This window comes from Eretmochelys imbricata, chromosome 2 (assembly GCF_965152235.1).
Source record: "Eretmochelys imbricata isolate rEreImb1 chromosome 2, rEreImb1.hap1, whole genome shotgun sequence".
In the NCBI taxonomy this organism is placed as follows: domain Eukaryota; kingdom Metazoa; phylum Chordata; order Testudines; family Cheloniidae; genus Eretmochelys; species Eretmochelys imbricata.
Genome location: NC_135573.1, coordinates 116342952 through 116367048, shown reverse-complemented (window position 1 = coordinate 116367048; position 24097 = coordinate 116342952). Strand labels below are relative to the sequence as shown.

The 24097-nt window shown below is 42.3% G+C and overlaps 1 protein-coding gene across 3 annotated transcripts in view; it reads left to right on the top strand.

Annotated features, from left to right (window-relative positions):
- The first annotated feature begins 10370 nt into the window (after positions 1-10370).
- The window catches only part of RIOK1 (RIO kinase 1), a 39860-nt gene continuing 26133 nt past the window's right edge, over positions 10371-24097 (top strand). For 2 of the 3 annotated variants that reach the window (XM_077810666.1, XM_077810668.1), the window contains exons 1-8: positions 10371-10940; positions 13632-13827; positions 15124-15214; positions 16198-16267; positions 18204-18246; positions 19021-19113; positions 20571-20683; positions 20811-20891. In XM_077810666.1, the coding sequence (XP_077666792.1) occupies positions 10816-10940; positions 13632-13827; positions 15124-15214; positions 16198-16267; positions 18204-18246; positions 19021-19113; positions 20571-20683; positions 20811-20891 (812 nt within the window). In that variant the 5' untranslated portion in view covers positions 10371-10815. The remainder of the gene's footprint in view (positions 10941-13631; positions 13828-15123; positions 15215-16197; positions 16268-18203; positions 18247-19020; positions 19114-20570; positions 20684-20810; positions 20892-24097) is intronic. The other variant, XM_077810667.1, reaches the window with a different exon arrangement.

Here is a 24097-nt window from a genome sequence, read left to right as displayed (position 1 = left end):
TTAGCAGCTATTTGTGATTTGCATTTTATGCAAGTGTGTGCGTTTGCTATGTGTGCTTTGGGTGAAATTCACCTCTGTATACAGAGGCAGATCAAGCCTATCACCACTGACGCCTTCAAAATAGGTCTTAAATGGGGCACAGGCCTTGTGCTGAGCTTCTGTGGAGGGGTGAATTTCACCCCATCTAAAAAAGTGAAGGAAAGGCACATGGTGGTCACTGAGTATATAAGGCAGTTGGGCTCTCTATTCTAGTCTAAGTAACATAGGTTCTTTTACTTTTTACAGTAATACAGTATGTCAAGGTTCCAAAGTGTATACTAATACCTTTACTATTTGTGACTCCCTGATTTTGTCATACTGTTCTTTCCACCTGTCAGTTTCAAGCTGGAGAAAACGATTTTGCTCTCTGTCTTTCGCTACCTGTTGCTGAAGCTCTTGGTTCTCTATTTTGAATGCACTGATCCGTTGTTGCATTTTCTCTGTCTCAGCCCGCTCGTTTTCAGATTCTGTTTGCAAGATTTTAATCTGAGCAACCAGCTTGTTATATCTGGACTCCAACTGCTGCCTTTCTGCCAGCCAGTCGTCTTTCTCTCTCTGAAGTTCTGCCTGAAGGGACAGGAGTTGTTTCTCTGCATTCTCCTTTTCTTCCCTAAGTCTGTGCAAGGTGGAAGTGGCAGTCTTGACCTCATGATCCAGTTTTTGTTTAAGATGCCGCAGCTCTTGTATTTCTTGCTCTTTCCTGCGTATCGTCTGATCCATCTGTAAGCACTGGGTCGTAGATTTGGTCTTCTGCTCCATCTCTGCCTCATGCTTTTCCTGAAGGAGACTATAATCAGTTTTAAGTTTTTCCAGCTGCAGCAGAAGGGCTTTTCTTTCAGCCCCAGCTTCCTCAAGATGGTCTCTGGCACTGGATAAAGCCTCCTGCACATTCTTCAGGCAGCTGTCAGTCTCAGTCTTCTCCACAGTGATCTTGTCCTTTGCTTCAATTAGATCTTCGATGTTCTTCTTCAGCTTGTTTATGGTGTCTATAAAATGCTGCTGCTGGACAATTTCCACCTCTAGCTGTTTAATCTTAGTCTCCAGAGAAATGTTATCATAGTAAAGATCCATGATTTGGGTATGCTGTTTCTTCTGGTCCTGTTCTACTTTCTTCATGACCTCATCCAAATCCATACTCCCCTCTTCAAGCAGCAGCTTCTCTATTTCTTTAATCTTCTTCTCCAAAAAAATATTATCATACTGAAGATCCATGATTTGGTTTTGCTGCATTTGCTGGTCCTGTTCTAATCCCTTGATTACCTCATTCAAGTCCACATCCCCCACCTGAAATAGCCATTTCTCTGGGCCAAGCGCCGAGTTTTTTGTCTCATACATATTGAAGGATGCTTCATAGGGACTCAGGCAGTGACTTCTTGTACTATAAGATGGGAGAATTCCTCTGTCCCCTTGCTTGCATTCTTCTTGGCCATTGAGTGACTTCTCAGAAGACTGGAATAAAGACTTCTCAGATATACATGCTCCCTGGGGGACAACCACAACCTATTGTCACTTATTAGAAAAACAAAAGCATACATGACTTGATTGGCTCTGACTGTCTGCCTTACCTGACTACTTCACCTGAGGATAATTTGAATGAGTTCCATTTACTGTAAGAGAACCAATATTGTTGCCATTTTACCATTACAAACAGGAGGTCATATCCTGCCCTCTTTAGTCAGTCCTTCTTACTCACATTGCATTTCCATTAACTTAAATGGAAGTATTACTTATCTGAGAACTGAATCAATCTGGTCCAGGCATAGCAAAGCAAAACAAGGTTAACAGATAAATATAAATTTTCAAAAACACTTTTCATAATCATTTTTTTCTTTTGAAATTATTAACTCCTCATTTTTGTAACTGCAAAAAATAAAATTGCAATAAATTCAAGACAGAATCTTTCCCAACCAGAAATAGGATGCTGTGTATTTTCCTGGACTGACAATGAATAAAAAACAGCATCTCTCTAGGGTCCCAGTTCTGCAATGGCACTCATGGCTACTGTGTCTGTGCAGAGCCCCAAGGAAATTAATGGGGCTCACAGGGTGCCATTGTAGATTTGGGTTCTAAATTGTGTTGAGCAACCATCTTACAACAGGAATTTATTAAACTCAAGCCATCAGGCACAGCTATTGCACAGAATAGCATGAAAGTGGAGACAGAGCATTGAAGTTGAAAGGGCAAACAAGACCACAGATAAAAAATGACTTTCACTGATCCGTGCAACAATGTATGTATTGAATTTCTGTATGGCCTACATAAGGGAGATGTCACTCAATGATGGTACAATTCAACCAAAACAGAGATAAAGGGCCCACTGACTTCAGTGGGACAGAACTGGGTATCAGTGATGCCTAACACAAGAAGGCCCTGATTTTTGATTGAGGGTTCCCAGATGCTATCATAAAACTAATAGTAAATCGGAGCAGAATTTGGCCCACACATTTTTATGCAGCTTTTCAACTCATTTAAACAAAAAATTTCTTCCCCTTGTTGCATATCTGTGGCTAAAAGGATAGACAAATTATAAATAAAAGGCATCTCACAGACTCAGACAGAAGGCTGCCGCCAACACTTTCCTCTTTGTTGCAACAATGTAATAAGTTGCTCTTGATATTTTCTTTCATGAGTCTATTTGATTTCATCAGAGCTCGAATATATTCAATGTTTTCATCCAAAGAGACTGGAGAAATATCCTTCAAATTCTCTGCACAGTCAACATGTTGTTCAGTGGCTGTCTGCCAAAAGAAGGTAAGTGTTTGTAAACTGAATGGTTACGTCAGTGAAAATATGCTCTCTCATAAAATTCAGAGCTCAGTTAATTCAATAGGCATTTCTATTGCACCCAATTGTAGTATCAAGGGGGGATTTAGAATACATCTACTCTATTATTAATAACATCATACATCAAGAGGTACACTACTCTCCCACAGAGAGTACTACTAGGTATACATATCATTTCAAATATCACCACTAGCTATAATAGGGAACATTGTTTTCATCAACATGCTTCCGCTTTCTTGTGGATTGCAGTTTGAAATCTTACCATATTTTCTTCATGACTGGCTGCTGTGCCAGTCAAGTTAAAGTTGTCCTCTCTGAAAAATAATTCTTCAGTAACAAAACACGGATTTTTCTTAATTAAAGAGCCTGTGGGTCGAGTGAGAAAATAGGACACTTCTTTTATGGGGGATTCCTTAACAATGCACTCCAGCAATGACTCCCCCATTATCACAAATGGATCATCTTCCAGAGGTAACAATTCTTTTGCCAGTGAAACTTCCTCATTCTCAGTTTCCCATGATGCTTTTTTAATTAAGTCTTTTCCAGTAATGGAGCTTTCCTTTGACCAATCCAGCATTTTGCTGTGTTGTGTTGATTCTTCTTTGGATAATGATTCTTCCCTGGGGAAGAATATTCTTTCATTATCTGAGGATTCCTTCCAGTCTGCTACATACAGAGAGTCCTTGTTGCTAAGGCATGTTCTTGTATCACATAATTGTGTCAAGACTTTCTGTGAAGAGTCTTCAAAATCTGCACATAGGATGGCATTGAGTAAATACATTAGAACTGGTTCATAGAACATTAATAGAAATATCACACTGTAACTGGGCAGAGGTATGCTGTTCTGTTTGGGGTTAGCACAACAGGTGTATGATTTCCTTTCAGTTTACATGGCTTTCTGATCAGAAATAACCTAACCTGAACATGATGCAACTGCATGAATGCTCACGCCAGGGATTATGTTAGCACACTCCAATTTCAGCCCTCAGAAACAGGTCTGCAACATCCACTGAAATCAGTGTGCATGTCAGAGCAGAATTTAGCCTATGATGTTGGGGAATAGTGAATGATGCAAAAGAATTAGCGTGCTGTGGACTGAATCCTGGCCTCTGTTGTGCCGAAATGTAAAGGAAAAGGGTATAGGGAGCCTTTCATACTGGAGCAAGCAGCAGAGCAGAATCAATCCTGATGCTCAAGGCAGTTCTAGGAGGTACTTATGATTATCATGCTGGCTTGCATACTATGGGCCAGATCCTTAGCTGGTGTAAATCAATGTAATTCCATTGACTTCAGTGGAGCTACGCTGATTTTCACCAGCTGGGGATCTGGGCCTATAGCCTCTAGAAGAGGTAATCTGCCAGCTAGTGGGTTTGTGCAGCCCCCGCAGCCAGCTAAACACACATGTTGCTGTCAGCAGCAAGTGCTAGTTGGGCGTGCATCCTGCTCCAGCTCACAGGATTAGGCAGCAGCATGTTGTGGCAGCCTATTCTGAGCCATCAGTGAGCCTGCACGAAATGAAGGTCTGACAAGTCAGGAACAGCTGCGAGGACCAAATTATCTCATTTCAGTGTCACCATGGATGCAGTTGAAGGGAATTTATTATTCACTGCAATTTACAAGTGAAATTTGTGTGTTGGTGAATTCAATATGGACCTCATGTTTCTTCTCTAGGTTATTTTCTGTCCTGTTGACATAGTTGTGTTTTTATGTAAATAAATACACCTTTGCTTAAACAGTATCTTGATTATATTCCTACTGTTTCCAATATTTCCTCTTTGCTCCATCCTGTCTCTGTTGTTTATCTCCCTTACTAATGTCACATCTGAAAGACAGATGGTAAGTGCTTGATCTAAAACCTATTGAAATCAAGAGGAGCTTTCTATTGATATTAATGGACTCTGGACCAGGCTCCATGTGCTTTGGGGAAGAGAGTGAGTCTTTCTATGCCTTCTGTGAAGAGCCACTATAGCACACTTAAGGGCACTATAAAAGAAAGACAGTTAAAGTTTTTCTATTTCATGATTCATTGCCAAAGAGGAACATACTGTATATCAAATTTTCCAACTCTGGCTCAAAAAGATGATCTCCTTTGTAGAGTCTACAGCCAGGATTCCCTTTCCTCCTCGCATTCTGTATTTCATCCTGCAAACACAAAAAGGGGAATCCTTAACAATCCTCATCAGTTGGATCTTCAAGGCCTTACTTATCACAAAAAGACACTACACACAGACGATTTTTCTGTTTATTTTCTCCAATAAGTGTGAATCACAGTGTATTTCTTTTACTAGCCAAAGATGAGCAAGCATCATCATTAATGTAACTGAACTGAGGGCACAGAGAGGTTCAGGGTTAGATTGAGTTTTGTGCCACCACCTTGGGTATGGAGCAGTGCACAGGTACAATTCCTTGTTCCTGGAGGTTAGTAAAAACATGATACCGACTGTGATCAATAGTAAATTACAGCTCCTCACATGCCAGCTCACTTATGTCGGCTGGCATGTTAAATCAGGGTGGAGCTGCAAATTAGTCCTCTCTGTCCACTCCCTGCAGACCTGTATGGGGTGAGGAAAACATTCTGGGCACGCAAACCCTGCTTCCTCTCACCTGTGCTTGAGACCAACAAGACATAGGGAGGCTGCACAGAGGTGGTGGTGGTTGTCTTATAGCCCTGCACAGTCATGTTGGTCAGGTCCCACCACAAGAAAATAGCAGAACAGAAATTAGAATCCTGATCTCTGAACTCCAGCCCTCTGCTCAGTCCAATACATTACAGCTTCCTCACTGTTTCATTGGCTATCTAGCTATCACTGGGCTATCCATCAACATACTATCTGAGTTTATTTATTCTCACAACACCTCTGTGAGGTAAGGAAGTTTTATTTTTCCCGTTTCACAGCTAGGGAACTGAGTCACAGAGAGATATTAAGTGATTTGTGCCAGGTCACACAGGAAGACTGTGGCAGAGCCAGGAATCAAATCTGATTTCCTGAGACCCAGCACAATACTTTAAATATAAGATCATCCTCCTGAGGGCATGGTACTTTTGCTAGCTGCTTACAGAAGTAGGAGCTTCATTGAAATCAACCCTCTCACAGGTGTCACATATTCCTTAAGGAGTCACTTGCATCACCTTCTATGACTGTTTCAGAATGAGCATTGTTGGCCTCCTAAAGGAGCCATATCCAGCCCACCTTGGCTAGAGAGATGGTCACCCACATGGAGGCCTTGAGGAAAGAAGGGAATAAAAGCAAATATGAGAAAGTATCCCTAGAGTAGGAAATAGTTAATAATCAATGTTACAAGCAAGCTAATTCCCAATCATTCAAATGAATCACCATGTTTACTTGAAGAATTCCTTATTAAATATATAATGGAGTAAACCTGCAAGTCTCTACTTTAAACCTATCCCAGGTGATCAGTAGTAGCTGAAACCATGGTATAGTTGATCCTAAAATAAATGAGTGGGTGATCTCAGCCCAGCTCCTAGTTCTCCCTGGCAGCATCAGCAGAGGCAAAGACTGAATGGGCACAGGGAATGATTTACACTCTCACTTCTGGTCCCCTCTAGGTCAGGGTCACCAACATGCTGACAGGACAGCATGAGGAAGCTTACGCTGCTGCTACTCACGCTTCACTTATTTTGTTGACACACAAAGAACTTCAGCCTCTGGGACCATCAACCCTTCATAAGCATTAGATTCTCTTTAAGCAAAAAAATATATGGAATACCTAGACTGCAGGCCCTTTGTGGAAAGGACTCCCCTTTTTGTTACTTGTCTGTACAGTGCCAAGCATAATGGAGCCCTGATGCTGGATTGGGTTTCTTAGATACTACAGTATAATAAAAAAGAAAAGGAGTACTTGTGGCACCTTAGAGACTAACCAATTTATTTGAGCGTAAGCTTTCGTGAGCTACAGCTCACTTCATCGGATGCATAATAGTCTCTAAGGTGCCACAAGTACTCCTTTTCACTTCATCGGATGCATACTGTATGCATCCGATGAAGTGAGCTGTAGCTCACAAAAGCTTATGCTCAAATAAATTGGTTAGTCTCTAAGGTGCCACAAGTACTCCGTTTCTTTTTGCAAATACAGACTAACATGGCTGTTACTCTGAAATCTACAGTATAATAATAAGTAAGAGTACAGTTTGTTTTCCTATGCTACCTTTCATACTCAAGGCGTCTCAAATCAAGTTGCATTAAAATGATGTACATACTGACAGAACGTTAAGGCTGGAAGAAATGTTGCAGCTCTCTGCAGTGTACAGGTACTGGGCAGTAGTGCTTTAAATAGTTTGGGAGCCCTCTAGTGGGCATTCCTCTCTTCTATTTTTGATGCCACCAGAACCCTAACAGAGCAGTGGTGTATATATGGAGCTAGGCCTTGAATACATATATATTTAGTAAATACAGTTATTTGGAACCCAACTGTGTCTGTTTGGTTTCCTCATATTCCTAATGCTATGTAGAGAGCAAAGACACACCACTGTCTTAACAACAGCTCACACAAAACCATGGCCATGAGAACCTGCCTTACTGGGGGAGAATATCAGTTAGGATACCAGCATGTAATTCCTCTACTCCTTTGGTAAAAATATTCATGGGATATTTAATTTCCATGTGAACTGATACCAGAGACTGGCATGGGGGAATTTAGAGATATCCCAAAGTAGCTCTATGACGTACATACCTGAGAGATCTCTGAAGCTGTACTGCTGCTTTCAACATTAAGAGAATCTCGGTGGGTCAACTGCAGAGAAGCATTGCTGAGGGAAATGGCATCTCCTTCACTCATTGTATTTAAAGGCTGCTGAGTAAAAGCATCGACCTCTGATTTACTGATTACTGCCAAAGTCAAAAACTTTTGATAGCCTTCATCTTTACATACTGGATGGTGAGGAAACATCTACAAATAAAAGATTGTAACCCTTTTAATTTCACCTAGCATAAGCCACAAACAATAGTAGCAAAAGCCTGGCCTCCACCTTCATTTTTCTAACACACCAGCGAGCAAGCAGTGATCAAACTGTCTGTGTATGTGTTATTAACAGTGTTGTGGCAGCCATGTTGGTCCCAGGATATGAGAGAGACAAGGTGGGTGAGATAATATCTTTATTGGATCAACTTCTGTTGGTGAAGCTTGAAAGCTTGTTTCTTCCACCAACAGAAATTGGTCCAGTAAAAGATATTACCTCTCCCACCTTGTCTTTTGTATTGAATATTAAGACATTATTATGACATACGTAGAGAAATGTGATCTAGTGAGGACTGAAAATTGGAAACTCCATTGGGTTCAGCTGGAGTTTTGTCTAAGGAAAGATCTCATTAGAAGATTTTATAGTATATTATATACACCCATATATATAACACAGAGCACACGATCTACATTACATACTAGATAATGGGTATATGAGTGTGTATATATATATATATATATCTGCCTTCATCGAGTAGCAATCTTTACTCGAAGAAAGCTTCAACTGAAGTCTGTGAAATTTCTGCACCCAATATATATATATTCTGCCAAGTAAACTCTTCTTGAAAGTAGTGAGTATTTATTCCTAGTAAGGGTAAAAGGACTTTTGGGAGTGATAGTACTACTGATTTATGTAACCTATGTATGAAAATTCTGTAATTCACACCTGCAATGACCTTCAGAACACAAGGCTCCTCCCTGCTTGTCTATCTATCATTACAGGTCCTTTCAGTGACTGGGGTATCAGTTTAGAATAAGCGACAAGCAGAAGAGCATTTGGAACCATAGTGGTATTGGTCAGACTCTTCAGCCATAAACAGGACTGTGTGCTCACTATGTTCACAGTGGAGAAGTAAGGGCCTGATGCAACGCCTACTAAAAGATTTTCAGATCTAAGGCAGAATCCACTGATTCAGGTCTCCTGCTCCAAGGAAACCCTAGTATTTTTGATAGCATGACATGACAAAGTATGCTTTCAATTTAGAATAAACTGTAACAAAATAAGGATGACTTTATAAATATTTGTATTCATCTTTTTTAATCACTAGAGTTTAGTATAAGGGATGGATGAACTGGTTTGAATTAAAAAGGCCTGGGATTAAGTCCTGGCATTACTGAAGTGAATGGGAGTTTGGCCATTGATTTCAATGGAGCCAGGATTTCACCCAGTTCTTAGACCAAACCTCTCCCTGACCCAATTTTCACGCACCTTTACGCTTGCTGGTCCTAGTTGGATCAGAGGCATACAGTATAAGCCAAAATAACATTTAAAAAGGGCAATTCTCATGGTATTCCTAGAAAACTGAAAATAGATTTACCAGAATTTTTGTGAGAGAGCCTGATTTTTGCAAACCAAAATAGTTCAAATTTTTCAGAAAAGCATCTGAACTTTGGAGCTTTTCACTAATCAATCTCCTTAAGGTTAATAGTTCATACCATAATATGGGACGCTTTAGTAATTTCTCTCTTAGAAAAAAAAATCTCCCAGGGAAATACTATCACAGTAATGATAATAACCTACCCCTCCACGCCCTTTGTATTTTATGAACTGTATTTAATCCAGTTTAATCTTACAATTCTATTTGGGACTTTTTTATAAGTGGAGAAGAAATTTACCACTGGGCAGCACCTCTCTTCACTTCTCATAATCAGTTTTTGCTAGGTTTTAAATTCTAATAGGCTCACATCTTGGATCCATCAAAACTCTTCTGAATTTCGGCCATGTGATTCCCGTTCCCTCCTAGACCATCTGCGTAAGAGGTGGGTTGGGGGCTGGCTGTTCTTCTTAGAAGTCCGGTTGGCTAGGACTGCGGTGACGTCACAAAGACCCTCTGTGACATGACAAATCCACAACCAATCCCCCTATCTGAACGGCTGGAGAGCGGCGGGGATGAGAGAGCCTTGAAGCAGAACTTTGGATGTGTCTCATGGGCACGTGTAAACGGAATTGGTGCTGGAGATTTGTAACAACGACTCATCGGCCCGCGGCTCAAGTTTAGCCAGCGACTTGTCACTTATCTTATCCCCCGCAACCTTACACCGCATTAAACGCTACTAGGTTTGACAGCCAGCTCCTTAACCGCGATCGAGATGCCTGATTTCAGGGTTCACAAAATAACACCTGTCCACACACACACACATTTATGTGTACGAACGCGATATACATATAACTATGGTACGTATGTGTTGATTGATGTGTCTGTCCCCCGACTACCTACTGTGTTTCTGTATGAGTGGGAGATGTACCGTTTATGCACCTACTTGGCTTCCGTACCGTATGATGGGTATACTGCTGTGTATAGGTACTTGGGATATATGCATACTGTGTTTGCTTACACAGTGCACGTGGTGGTGCGTCTGGGATTTATGTACTTTGCACGGATGAGGTGTGCAGTCCTGGGGCCTCGGCATTGGTTTAAATGAGACCGGCACTCGGAGGGGTGCGGCTTCTGAGAGCGCGCGGTCGCATTCGTGGCTTTTTGAGCCTCTGGCTGCGCCGTACAGGATGGTTCCTGGGTGGCGCTAGCGGCAGCCGGGGCGCGGAGGAGGCCGAGCGCTGGGCCCGGGGAGCTGCTGTCCCAGCGAAGGGGCCGCACGCACGTAGCCTAGGAGCCGCGCGCAGCGAGGAGCCTGCGCACCACCCAGTAGGCTGCGGAACGCCTCGCAGCGCGCGCGCGTGTGTCACCCACGGTCCGTGGCAGGCTGCCTTCCTAATGCCCTGGCTGGGCGCATGGGAGCGCACCCAGCACGGCCTGCCGCGTGTCTGTGTATACCGCACCCGTGTAGTGTGGTCCCTGCAGCGTGCACGCAGGGCCTAACCTGCGTACTGAAATATACACTGGACTGTCCTGAGCATACACTCTCTCTCTCTCTCCGTGTGTATATACATCTAACACAGTAGCCCTCGCATCCGACATAGCTTCAGTGTAAGCTGCAGACCTAAGAAACTGCACCTAGAATTTAGTTTATAGCTCATAAACACAGAGTACATAATCTATCTAACCTATTGTGTGTATGACACCGACAGATTGCAGCCTTCTGTACACGGTGCGGAGACCTATTGCAACAATGAATTACAGGAAGGAGATGATGCGCCGAACAGTCCCAGGACAATTCGATGATGCAGACTCCTCAGACAGGTAAGGAGAAAACAGGCTGCCAAGATTATTGTCAGATCATGTGAAAAGTTAGAGCAGAGTTTGTTTTTCCCCTCACTGACCACCTACTTGTATTTTTAAGAGAGTGTCGAAGAGTTGGGGCAGTGTTGTGGGGTTGTTGGTGGGATGGTGGGGAACAAGATTTTTTTTTTTAATACAGTGAGGAACAATTTGTTAATGATATTTCTTCTCCTGCTGTTTGCATGGGTACAGGGGGGCCTCTTGACAGCTCTATTTAGGATCAGGGCCTGCACAGTCTTGCAAATATTACTTATCAGGTGTAGTGCTTACTGTTAGGAATAGTCTTGCTGACTTAAGTGGAACCACTAACTTGAACAATTATATGTGTATGTGTTGCAGGATTGGACCCTTGATTACTAAAGATATTTTTTGCCTATCAGGTCCTACTTCTTCGCAGCATGGCTGTTGCTTCTTGGTCCTGCAGTGACATTGTAATCCAATGTTTTTTACTCCGCATTCTGTTGCCAAGGGAATAATTTTGGTGTCAGGCAGTTACTATTGTAAATTAAATCCAGGAGCAAATAGGGACAGGGTTAGGGTGATTAGATTTAAAGAAATGCTGTCAGGTTAGAAATTTAATGTGAGACTATATAAAGTCTATTTACTTTTTACTATTTATGCTCTCTGTTTAGGCAATAAAAATGGATTGGTTTGTTGTAAATTTGTTTATAAGGAGTTTCCAGGCCGTTTCACATTGTGATTCTCCTGAATTGTTTCAAAGCATGGAGGAGAATGTTTTTGTTTGTTTAAATAAAATCATGGAAATATTTCCATTATGTGTAACATTTGTGAAAGATTGATTTGAACGGGGAAAAGTTTTTTCTTTTTGTTTTTTGTCTTTGTTTAACAAAACCTGTGTTGAGCACATTTGACATTCCACAGTCAGCCTGTAAAACTCATTGCCAGGGGATGTTTGGAGGACAAAAGTATAATTGGGTTTAAATAAGAAATTAGATATGTTCATGGAGGATAGGTCCATTAGTGGCTATTAGCTAAAATGGTCAGGAATGCAACCCAATGCTTTGAGTGTCCCTTAACCTCTCTGTGCCAGAAGCTGGGACTGGACTCAATAATTGTCCTGTTCTGTTCACTCTCTCTGAAGCATTTGGCGCTGGCTACTATTGGAAGACAGGATACTGGGCTAGATGGACCATTGGCCTGACCCAGTATGGCTGTTCTTATGATCTGGCAGGATCCCCATTCTAAATTGAATAGTAGAGTTGTCAGCAAAGGCTGGAGAAGTGCAATGGGGAAGGGAGCGAAAGGGTTGATAAATTCTTAAGGTGAAATTCACCTCCCCCCCATTCCGTATTGGGTCCAGGTGAGACCTTCTGCCTTACTTGAACCCTGCAGATCTACAGCTATGGCATGTGAGAGCACAGTGGATATACACAGAGGCCTCCTCACTCCTTTGCTTATCGTGTAAGGAGGCTCTGAATTTATGCTGATGCAGTGGCTCTAAAGCCCAGAGTAGGAGGTGTTGAGGGGCAATAGGCCATAGGCTGGAATAGAAACCTTGGAAGGACTGTGGTGAATCTGTGGCTTTCCTGGATGTTGGAGGTAAAATCCCTCTCCCAAATTATCCTTGAACTTCTTCCAAGAACCCATTTCCTTAAATTTTGTGCCGGGGAGGGGTAAATTTCACCTCTATAGCCTATGGTCTCATTTTTCTGTTGCGCTTGATGCAAAGATGTTCTGGACTGCATATACTTATGATAAACTGATCTGGAATCTAGAACTGGTATGTCTCAGGCTAAGGTGATATTCAGTTTATTTTTGAGTTGGGAGGGAAGCTTACAAATATCTGAGAGTATGTTTACATTGTGATTAGAAACCCTGCAGCGCTGAGTGTCAGAGCATGGGTCAGCTGACTTGAGCTTGCAAGGCTCATGCTGTGAGACTAAAAATAGTAGAGTAGACATTTGGGTTCAGGCTGGAGCCCTGGCTCCAGTGTGAGCCCAAACGTCGACACTGCAATTGTGCAGCCTGAGCCCGAGTCAGCTGACTTGGGCCAGTTGCATCCATGCTTCGTGTCTTTTATTGCAGTGTAGACATAGCCTGAGGTGACTAAGGAGAAATTAGAGATGCATGGGAAGAATATGAAGAGACCTGGCAGACCACAGAGACCAGGCTTAGGGTGGATCATAAGCACTCATAACAACTAAATGTTCCTTTCTAGCTCATCAGTTTTAGTGCTGGATCTATTGATCTCTCAGACCGGGGTATTTGTTGAGCTTTCTGCAGCTCACCGGTAAGGTCCAGTTTGGGATCATCTCAGCTAGAATCCTCGTGTAGCCTAGTTTGTTAGGACAGTGGAGTTCGTCTGTCTCTGAAGAGTGAACAGGATGGTCTTTTGTAGTGTAGGTGTTCGGTAGGAGTTGCAGAGAGTGCCAGATATCTGTGATTCACTGAACAGAATAGTTGAACGAATTACAAAACAGCATTTAAGCAAAGGAAGAAGATACTTAAAAGTGCTATAGTAAAAGCGAGCCTCCATGCAGAAGAGCTCTTCAGGGCAGGTGAAATAATAAAATATTGAGCAGAGAGATACCCTTATTATTGCATTCTTCTGGATGACTGTACATTAATTTCGCAATGATTCTGGTAATATGGGGTTTATTTATATAGATCTTTTTTTTTTTTTTTTTTAAGTGAATTGACCCAGGGCACGGAAACAGTTAAAGAGAAGGAGGTAACAGTTAAACATCAGCAATCATGTTTGTCTGAGGAAGTGGACATTGATGAAATTGAATATGACGACGATGATGAGGATGAAGAGTGGGACTGGGATGATTCAGTTGGAAGACTCACCAAGCGTCATACTGCAACTGGAGGCTGCAACCCACAGGTACATTAAAGACACTTCCAGGACGCTTTTCAGAGTTTCTAATAGCAAACGGGACTAAAGCAGGGCACAGTGATATGTGAATATGGACCCCAACCATAAATTCACGTTGGGACTTCTCATCGCACTCTCAGCTTAGGAGCGACCTCACACTCACTCACTCACTCACTCACACCCCCTCTCACCCCCCCAACCAATGCCACCCTCTTACCATGCCCCGGTGGTTCTCCTTCCTCAACTCTTATTGCTCGGTCTTGCTTGTGGCTGTACCTCTGTTCCATTCCTTTGGGGTCTCAACCTCTCTCCCCACCCTGATATCACTGCTATATCCTCTATATATATTCTTGGGTTTCCATCCTTTCCTTCTCACCAGTTTGTGAGACGACATGCTTGATGTGACTGGGGAGTGTGAGGGCAAGCATATATTTCGTATCATTAGTAAAGGAGGCAAGTAAACCTATGAAAAACACGAAAGGTGAATGGATTTAGAGGGGACTCTATGAGGTTAGCAATCTTGTCTGAATTACTAGCTTAAATAATTAACCCACAGAATTTGAAAACTAATTTACTTTTCACTATGCTCTCAGCTTGGGCAACAGAAGTAGAACATTTCTCCTTGTTTCTTTGACATATGGACATCAGAGTATCTCTGGGAAACTGAAGGGGAGCGGTTACAGAATGTTGTGACTGGCAAAAACATATTTCCTGGGCTACCTGTTTCTGCCTTATGGGCTTCGGAAGGAGACCTGGGGAGGAGGGAGTTATGTGTGGTATGTGCTATCTAGAGGTTTATGATGGGGATCTGGCTGGGGCAGACATTGATTGTCTCTGGGAACTGATGCCTCTTTGACAAGCCATGTCAAGCCATGTCTTCTTTGTTCTCTCTTTTTGCTCTGACTCTTTCCCATTTCAGTTTTTCTCCCCATCTCTCTCTTTGTGTTTTCTCTTGTTTTCCCCATCGCTGGTGTTCTTGTTCCCTCTTGGGAGCTAAAATATGCTAGTTGACTGAGTTACAGTTAATCCCCTGATTAACAAGCACCTTCTCCTTGAGCTCTTAGCTAATAGGATTTTGAACCCACATACGTTTTTTGTTTTCTCTTAAATTAAATCATTTCCAGTTCTAAACTATGTCTGTACCCTGACAAATTCTGATTTTCTAAATGCAGATAAGCTTGCACAGGTGTTTAGATACATGAGCAGATCAAACTAGATAAGTTGATTTTTTTTTCCCAAGCTACTGTGTGTATTTAGAAGGGCTGCTTAGGGAAGGCAAATTATGTAACAAATCCTTTGTTTCAGGCAAATAGACAGACCCCTAGTTGCAATTCAGCAAAAATGTCCACTCCTACAGACAAGGCCCTAAGAAAATTTGAGCATAAAATTAATCTAGGTAAGTATAATCCTATCGTCATCTTTTATGGTAATAGGTACACCTTGGTGACATTCAGTGACTAATTCTAATTACACTGAGTTGGGGCTTTTAGGCATTATAACTAGCCAGCTGTTACCAAACAGTTAAAAGGGTTAATATTTGCTGTTGCCTTCCAACATCATGTTTGTCTTTAGATACCATTCCTGGAGTCGTCTTCTGCCTGAGAGCTGTCCTGTCTCTCTTCCCTGCCTCCTTCTGATTACACAAAATAACTCTTCTGTGATTTCACCCCAGAAACAATCTGATTGGCTTGGAGGCAGGGACTCAGCTGTCCGTCAGACCATCATCTGATCACTCGCAAAGTTGCAGAAGCTCAGCTTCTTTGGTTCAACAATACTCTGTATAGTCAGTATGCAGTGAAGTTGCTGTGTAACATACCATGGTATCTTGTGGTAGCAAATGTACACCAGGATACAGTGATTTTTGTCTAGTATCTTTCATACCAAAAGATTTCCAAAATGATGAGATAAGTGAGTAGGCCAGTGATTTATAAACACAAACAGCAGCAATACCCTTGGTATTAAGTCACATGCCTCCTTAAACATCAGATTTCGCGTTACTGAGGGAATATTGGCTTGGACACTGAGGGCTATTGCTTACTCGGGAAAATGGCATGGGATTTTTTAAGTTCCTTGAGAGAAGGGCAAATGGACTTTTCTGTTTAACATCCCATCTGAAGGACAGCATCTCCAGGCACTGTCTCATCTCCAGGGCAGTAGCCCCTGTTGCTCCTCTGTAATCCTGGAGTGGGTCTCAGACCCATAGAGGAGAATGCTACTACTAGTGCACATGTTTTGAAAACCTGATCATCTTGTTACAAGTATTTCTTTATGTGCCTTGAATGTGTGTGATATGTCTACTGGCAGCAGAAATGTAGCTGCAGTTTTGTGTGTGGAAAACTGCTTTGATCGTCACGTCTTTTTCTTTAATGTATTTTTCAGATAGGTTGAATCTTGCTGACTCTGTTATGAACAAAGTCACAGAAAAGTCTAGGCAAAAGGAAGCAGATATGTAAGTACTTTGGGTGGCTGTATTTCTGTTGATTTATTGAAAACTCTTATGCCCTCAAATTGTTTTCTACTATGAGCTGCAACTTGATCTATGATGCTGAATAAACTAGAAATTAGAGAACGTAAACGTTCTGTGTGCTGGTTGTATTTTGGATTGGGCTGTCCAGGGATTAAAAAAATTCATCATGATTAATCTTGCGGTTAAAAAAAAATAATTGCGATTAATCGCACTTTAAACAATAGAATATAATTTATTTAAATATTTTTGGATGTTTTCTACATTTTAAAATATATTTCTATTACAACACAGAATACAAAGTGTATAGTGCTCCCTTTATATTTTTTTATTACAAGTATTTGCACTGTAAAAAACAAAGCAAAAAAACAAACCCCAAGTACTATAGTGCAATCTCTTTATCATGAAAGTTGAACTTACAAATGTAGACTTGTGTACAAAAAACCTGCATTCAAAAATAAAACAATGTAAAAGTTTAGAGCCTGCAAGTCCACTCGGTCCTACTTCTTGTTCAGCCAATTGCTCAGACAAACAAGTTTGTTTACATTTGCAGGAGATAATGCTGCCCGCTTCTTGTTTACAGTCTCACCTGAAAGAGAGAGCTGGTGTTCTTATGGCACTGTTGTAGCCGGCGTTGCAAGATATTTTCGTCCCAGATGTGCTAAAGATTCATATGTCCCTTCGTGCTTCAACCACCATTCCAGGGGACATGCGTCCATTCTGATGACAGGTTCTGCTCGATAATGATCCAAAGCAGTGTGGACCAACACATGTTCATTTTCATTATCTGAGTTAGATGCCACCAGCAGAAGGTTGATTTTCTTTTTTGGTGATTCGGGTTCTGTAGTTTCCGCATCGGAGTGTTGCTCTTTTAAGACGTCTGAAAGCATGCTCCACACCTCGTCACTCTCAGATTTTGGAAGGCACTTCAGATTCTTAAACCTTGGGTTGAGTGCTGTAGCTATCTTTAGAAATCTCACATTGGTACCTTCTTTGTGTTTTGTCAGATCTGCAATGCAAGTGTTCTTAAAATGAACAACATGTGCTGGGTCATCATCCAGGTCTGCTATAACATGAAATATATGGCAGAATGTGGGTAAAACAGAGCAGGGGACGTACAATTGTCCCCCTCAAAGAGTTCAGTCAAAAATTTAATTAATGCATTTTTTTTTTTTTTAAACTAGCGTCATCAGCATGGAAACATGTCCTCTGGAATGGTGGCCAAAGCATGAAGTGGCATACGAATGTTTAGCATATCTGGCATGTAAATACTTTGCAATGCCGGCTACAAAAGTGCCATGCACATGCCTGTTCTCACTTTCTGGTGATGTGTAGATAAGAAGAGGGCAGCATTATCTCCTGTAAATGTAAACAAACTTGTTGGTCTTAGCGATTGGACGAACAAGAAGTAGGATTGAGTGGACCGGTAGGCTCTGAAGTTTTACACCGTTTTGTTTTTGAATGCAGTTACGTAACAAAAAAAAAAAATCTACGTTTGTAAGTTGCACTTTCATGACAAAGATTGCACTACAGTACTTGTATGAGGTGAATTGAAAAATACTATTTCTTTTGTTTATCATTTTTACAGTGAAAATTTTGGAATTAACATTTTCCCCATAAAATGGGATGATTTGCTGAACGGTCACTAAAGTCATTGCCAGGTCTTGATCCTGCTTTCTTTGAAGTCCGTGGCAAATATAATTAATTTCAGTGGCTGTGGGATTAGCCAATAAGGCAGAAAACGCTGCTGGTACTTTGCCAGCAAAGGAATCCCATTTTAATGTAATGATGCTTCCTCTTTTCTCTCCCTTCCTTGCCTAATTATCTTCTTGAGCACTCATTCTGGAAAAATTATTGGCGGAGCTATGGATGTTCTTCCTGAGTAGACCATGTCATGCTGTTATATTTTCATTTCCACTAGGTATCGAGTCAAAGATAAATCAGACAGAGCAACAGTGGAACAAGTAAGTCTTAAATATATCAAACTGTTTGTTAAAAGGCTTATTTTCATTTGAATCACTAACCAGAGGTAAAATCCTAGCTTTGTTGGTGTCAATGGCAAAACGTTCATTGACTTCAGTGGGTCAAGGTTTCATCCCATGTTTTTCTTGTCTTTCTGAACAAGACTGCTTTATAGAAATTGTGTCTGCTTTCACAGCTGGTTTGGAGAACATTGTGGTGCTGAATATTATGATTTGCTGTTGTATTCAACTGGGATTTTGTTGATAGGCATAGAATTTCATTTTAGCTTTACTCAAAAGTGGAATTTTCCATGGAAAAGATGAAATGGTCCTTTTTTTTTTAATCCACACATTTTTGCTTCTAAAACTAGTATGATACATTAAAGGCCTGTATACCACAAGGACCACCATGTGCTATTGTGAATGCCTGGCACATTTTAAGATAGCTGAGTTCTAATGCACTTTTTTTCTTGGTACTGTGGATGGGAAATCAATCCTTTATTAGCATTAGCCTAAGGATGCATGTCAGATATTATAAATCACTGATTAGGAGTTGCATACAAGTCACAAACACATTTTCCTCCAATATTTTAAAGATAATTCCAAAATTATAGAAGAAACAGAATACTATCCAGATAGAATTTTGAATGGCTTGGTCCACTAAGATGCTGTGGTTCTGTGGGTTCTTCAATTCAAGATGGATTAGTTTAATAATATTTTCAGTAAACTGGATAAAGTGATTTTGCTTATTTTATTTTTTTTCTAATTTCCCATGAGGTATTGGATCCAAGAACACGAATGATCCTGTTCAAGATGCTAACTAGAGGTGTCATATCAGAGATAAATGGCTGCATCAGCACAGGAAAAGAAGTAAGTTTCATTCCAACTGGCATACTACAGACTTTCTTTGCAAACTGAAAGGAAGTTGACTCTGCTAAAAGGGAAATAGTAATTATTTATTATCTCTGGCATTAAATTAATTTTCTTGTGTTTGTCAAGAAGTTAATTTATTTACTGTAAAGTGAGACATCTGTTACTTTGAATTTCATCGCATATCAACAGTGAAGCTACTGAACTCTGTTTAATAATCAAAATATGGAGCACCATTTAAATTCCACTTAGACCATAAGCGGTCTTGAGGACTTGAGTGGTATGTAGGCCTAATGCTGAGACTCGGCACAGAGGCTAGTTTCAGTCTCACAGCCAAAGGCTGGTCTCATTGAAGTAACAGGCAAAACTCCATTGACTTCAGTGGAACCAGTATTTGGCTCTGAAGATCTGACCCTGCAGACCCCTGCTTATCATATGTACAGTCCTCACTCATGCAGTTAGTTCCATTGAAGTCAACGTGACCACACTCAGGAGTGCAGAGCATCAGTGAGAGTTGAGGGTGCTTGGCACCTCTTTGGATCAGGCTCCTCTCTAGTTATCTGTAATGGACATCCCAGCCACTATTGTGAAGTTCTACTGCATGTATGCATTTTAGAGCTTTATACACACACTAACATCTTCGTATGGTTTTAGATCCCAATCCTGCAAAATATTCCCAGTGGTTGGATCCCTGGGCCTGTGCGAAATCCTGTTGACTTCAGTGGGGGCCACCCCTGTTGGGTCCAGGGGTCTCTAGGATTGAGGCATTTTACAACATTGCCACCACCTTATATCTTGGGGTGTCCCTGCAGCACCCCAGCCTCAGTTTCTCTCTTCTCAGGGCTCCTTAAAAAATTCCACACAGTCCCAAGATACTCAAAAACAGGGTTCCCCTTCTGTGGTCCAATTTATTAAGTCCTTATACAGTTACCCATAGTTCCCACCCCGCCATTACACTCCTTTAGTTCTATTTGGACTGGCAATAAAGTCTGTCAAAACAAGTGTAATTCAGAACAAAACCATCTTAACAGTCCTTCCTCCAGGGCATTTCTGCTGGAGTGCAGTTTTCCCACCTTTCTCCAGGGCTTGGAGGCCCAGACATACCACCAGGAAGCGTGCAAACAACTTTCCCCTGCGGTCTCAGGGTCTCCAGCAGGAGCTGTCTTGCTTTCTGCAGCTGCGCAGGCTCAGATCTCTGCCTTACCCAAAGTCTCTCCCTTCTGTACACCAGAGGCCTGATTGGGTCACCTCTCTGAGAAGAAGAGTTAGCTGTGTCATAGGTGGGATTCAGACCCATTTCCCTTTAAAGGGTTAGCCACCCTGTGACAAAGCCCAAAGGTTTAATTTCTCTCCTAAAAAATGGTGTTCTTGACAGTATTTGATACATGAGCAAACTTCTCAGTACTTAAACTATTCCCAGAATGTTAATATTGTTTCTCTTACCTTCACACTTATAGGCTAATGTCTATCACGCCAGTACAGTGAATGGAGAGAACAGAGCAATAAAGATTTATAAAACCTCTATTTTGATGTTTAAAGATCGGGATAAGTATGTGAGTGGGGAATTCAGGTGAGTTGAAGTTCTTTTCTTTAATGACAGCAAACCTCTAACTGTGCGTTTACCTACAGATTGCTCTTAATTTTTGTCACAAATATTCTATAAATGTTTAAGTCTCTGTGGTGTGCTTGTTTTTAAGATTTCGTCATGGATATTGTAAAGGAAACCCGAGGAAAATGGTGAAGACATGGGCAGAAAAAGAGATGAGGAATTTAATAAGGTGATTTTTATGTTTAACTTTGGTGCAGACATGACTTGTGCATTCCATTGCTGGTGGGAATGAATGTAAGTGTGTGCTGGCTGCTGCTCAGTGTCCCCTGTGTGGTATCTGTGTGGAAAATTGGTGGGATGAGATATCATGGCCTTCAGGGCTGTCACCAATTCCCCACCTGCTTATTTGGGGGCGTTGTTCATTCATACGCTGTTAATAAGGAACGTTGAAAAGATTTCCCCAATACTGCTAAGCAGCAAGATTCCCAGCCTGATGTGTCTAAGGTGTTTCTTCTGCATTAACAGCACTTGGGCAGACTGCCGCACCCACGCACCGCCTCAGTGATCTGAGCAGGCTCCACACAAACACAGCTATCCCCCCGTCCACTGTCCATGCAGGATCAGGGTCTACATCGCACCAGCTGTTGTATTGTCTCTGTTCCTAAAACATTACTTTACTTTTTCTATATTAGGCTAAATATTTCCATTTACACTTAAGTTCCCCATCTTAGTGTGCATGGATTGTACGATGGGCCAAATCCTGCAGTCCTTATTCAGACGAGATTCCCAATGGAATCGGACAATCAGGATCTGGGACGTGACATTAAGCTTTGAAATCCGCCCTGTCTTTCTGTCATGCCGTGACTAGCTCATTCATACTGTAGCCACCTGTTAGTTAGACTTTGATGGAAAGCCCTAAATTGCATTTCCCCAAACAAACCTGTTTTTAATGCACAACCCTATTGTGATGTTTTTAAGTGACAGGCAGGCAGTAACATCGCTACAGAGCTCAGTATGTCACCTCGTTCCCTCACAAACACGGTGAACAGGAGAGGTGGCAGAACCATGTTTTTTTGCACTTCACACAAGAGATCCCTCAGGGCAGAGGAGCAATTGTTCATCACTGCAGTCTGGCCCTCTAGGAGAGGAAAGAGCAGAGATGCTGCAGGATGACTGTTTATCCTTGCCAGGGTCTGCAGAAGTGTGAGCCCCTCATGGTCACTGGGATCAGAGGCGCTGATGCATTTAAGGGTCTGATCCAAAGCCTGTGAAGATGAATGGAAAGACTCCTGTTGGTTTTAATGGGTTTTGGGTCAGGCCTCAAAAGAATCAGCACGGATGTGATTGTTGTTCATCACCACGTTGACATCAATGAAGACCAGTGCCTGTCCCATAAACAGGGCAGAAACCAGACTGCCTGGGAGCCAGGGAATCTGAAGACTCTGGGTATTGCCAAGGCTGTTTGGTTAAAACCTTCCCCAGTATAGTAGGGTGAGAAACAAGGTGATCACAGGAGATATTTTCAGTGTCTTGGGTGATTCTCCAGCAAGGGTCAAACAATTACTCTTTTGAGTGATTCTGGCACCCTGCCCTCCCCGGGGAGGCATCAGTCACTGCTTCCTTTTACAGACCCACTGTCTTCCCACTAGATTTCGTGTGGGATTTTTGAAAAGTGTCTAAGTGAGTTAGGAGCAAAAGTCTCATTAGCTTTTCAATAAGCCTTGTTCTCCTCACTCTTTTTGAAAAATCCTGGTGATGAGGGACATGGATCTAAATCTCCAGCATTTCCACATCTGCACAATGTGAAACCTGCTGAAACTCAAGGAGAGACGACGACGTGGCCTCCTTCCACTAGGATCAGTGGTTTCTGCGTGTGTAGTGGGGTCTCAGGGAGGAGGGAATCAGGCAAGCTAGAGAGCTAGCCAATAAACCGGTGCCAGCTGGGGGTGGATCATTTGATGGTAGCTGTTCTGTTGAGCTCCTGCTTGTCCCAGGTGCCCCCACAGGTACAAAAGGTGGGTTCTGATTTTAATCTGCCTCAGATCCGGTCCTCAGTTATGGAGGAACAAGATGTTTGGAACCTGATCTCCCATATAATCCCCCATGACTCATAGTGTCACTCACAAAGCCGCGATAGAGGGTGGGAGTCTTTAGTGCTGTCTGTTTCAGGAGTGAAACAGCAGAGCATTCCAGCCACTGCACCAATGTACCTCCCAGGACTGGGGATCAACCCACAGGAGACAGCCCTCCAACACATACACACAAGGGAGCTTTATTATCCCCCCTCTCAACCTGTGACAGCCATGACAGGGAATAATTGTAAGGCTCTGCTTGCATGCTGATCGTTCTTCCTCTTCAAGTCCCCTCTTCCTCCTTGGCATGATGCCATGGCACAGTATCTTGGGGTCCTCCTTCCTTGCACTTCTTGGTGTGGTGCCTTGGGGTCCTTACTCCTCGTCCTGCCCAAGCCCCAGCTCTGGGATTCCATTCCACACCCTCTGCCTTCTCAGCTGGATACAGGAGTCCTCCTCATGCCCTGCCCTCTCAAACAGCTGCTGTGTCCCAGATCCTGGCTGGGGGAATGGATCCACTTAATGTCCCACACCCACCACTGAAAATGTTGTCAGAACATGGTCCGTTTCCCCATGTAGATGGGGAGCCAGAAGTGCAAAGTATTATTTATTCCCTGTTGAAAAACTGTGACCTTTGCTGACCCAAACGCATCACACTCTATGGTAGAACGCTGACTGATGGGCGCATGGCTTTCCACTAATGGGCAGTGTTAATGCCATTTTATTGCAGGGTAAAGTCGGTCCCCACTGCACAGACCCTCCTAACATCCCCACCCTTCCATCAGGGAAGAGAGTGGAGCTGCAAAGGACACCTGGGACAGGGGAGACCGTTGCCTTTGCAGAGTATCAGTTACACAGTCACCATCTCAGGGAATCTTTTATTATTTCATCTTTTTGTGGGGGAAAAAATCACAGTGATGTCAACAACTCGTGACCAGTTGTTGCTAATGGAGGCATCTGTCTGTCTGGGGAGGGCAGGGTGAGATAAGGATGAAACGCTTGGTCAGCAACAAAGAGACAGACTGGCTGATGCAGCTGGATAGTGGGAGGTGGGGTGTATGGGGCAATTTAGCTTAACAAAAATATATATAATTAAGGGTGTATCTACAGGGTGTAGCAGTGCGCTGCAGGGGTGTGATTTCTAAAGCACACCAATGTGTGGCACACTAATTGGTCCATGTAGACCCTGCTGGTGCACACTGAAAGTTCTCTAGTGTGCTTTAATGTAGCTGTGTTTAAAGTGTGCTCTGGAACTTTTAGTGCTAAGCAGCAGGGTCTGTACGGACCAATTAGCGTGCAGTACGATAGTGCGCTTCAGAACTCACAGCCCCATAGCGTGTATTGCCACCGTGTGGACAACACT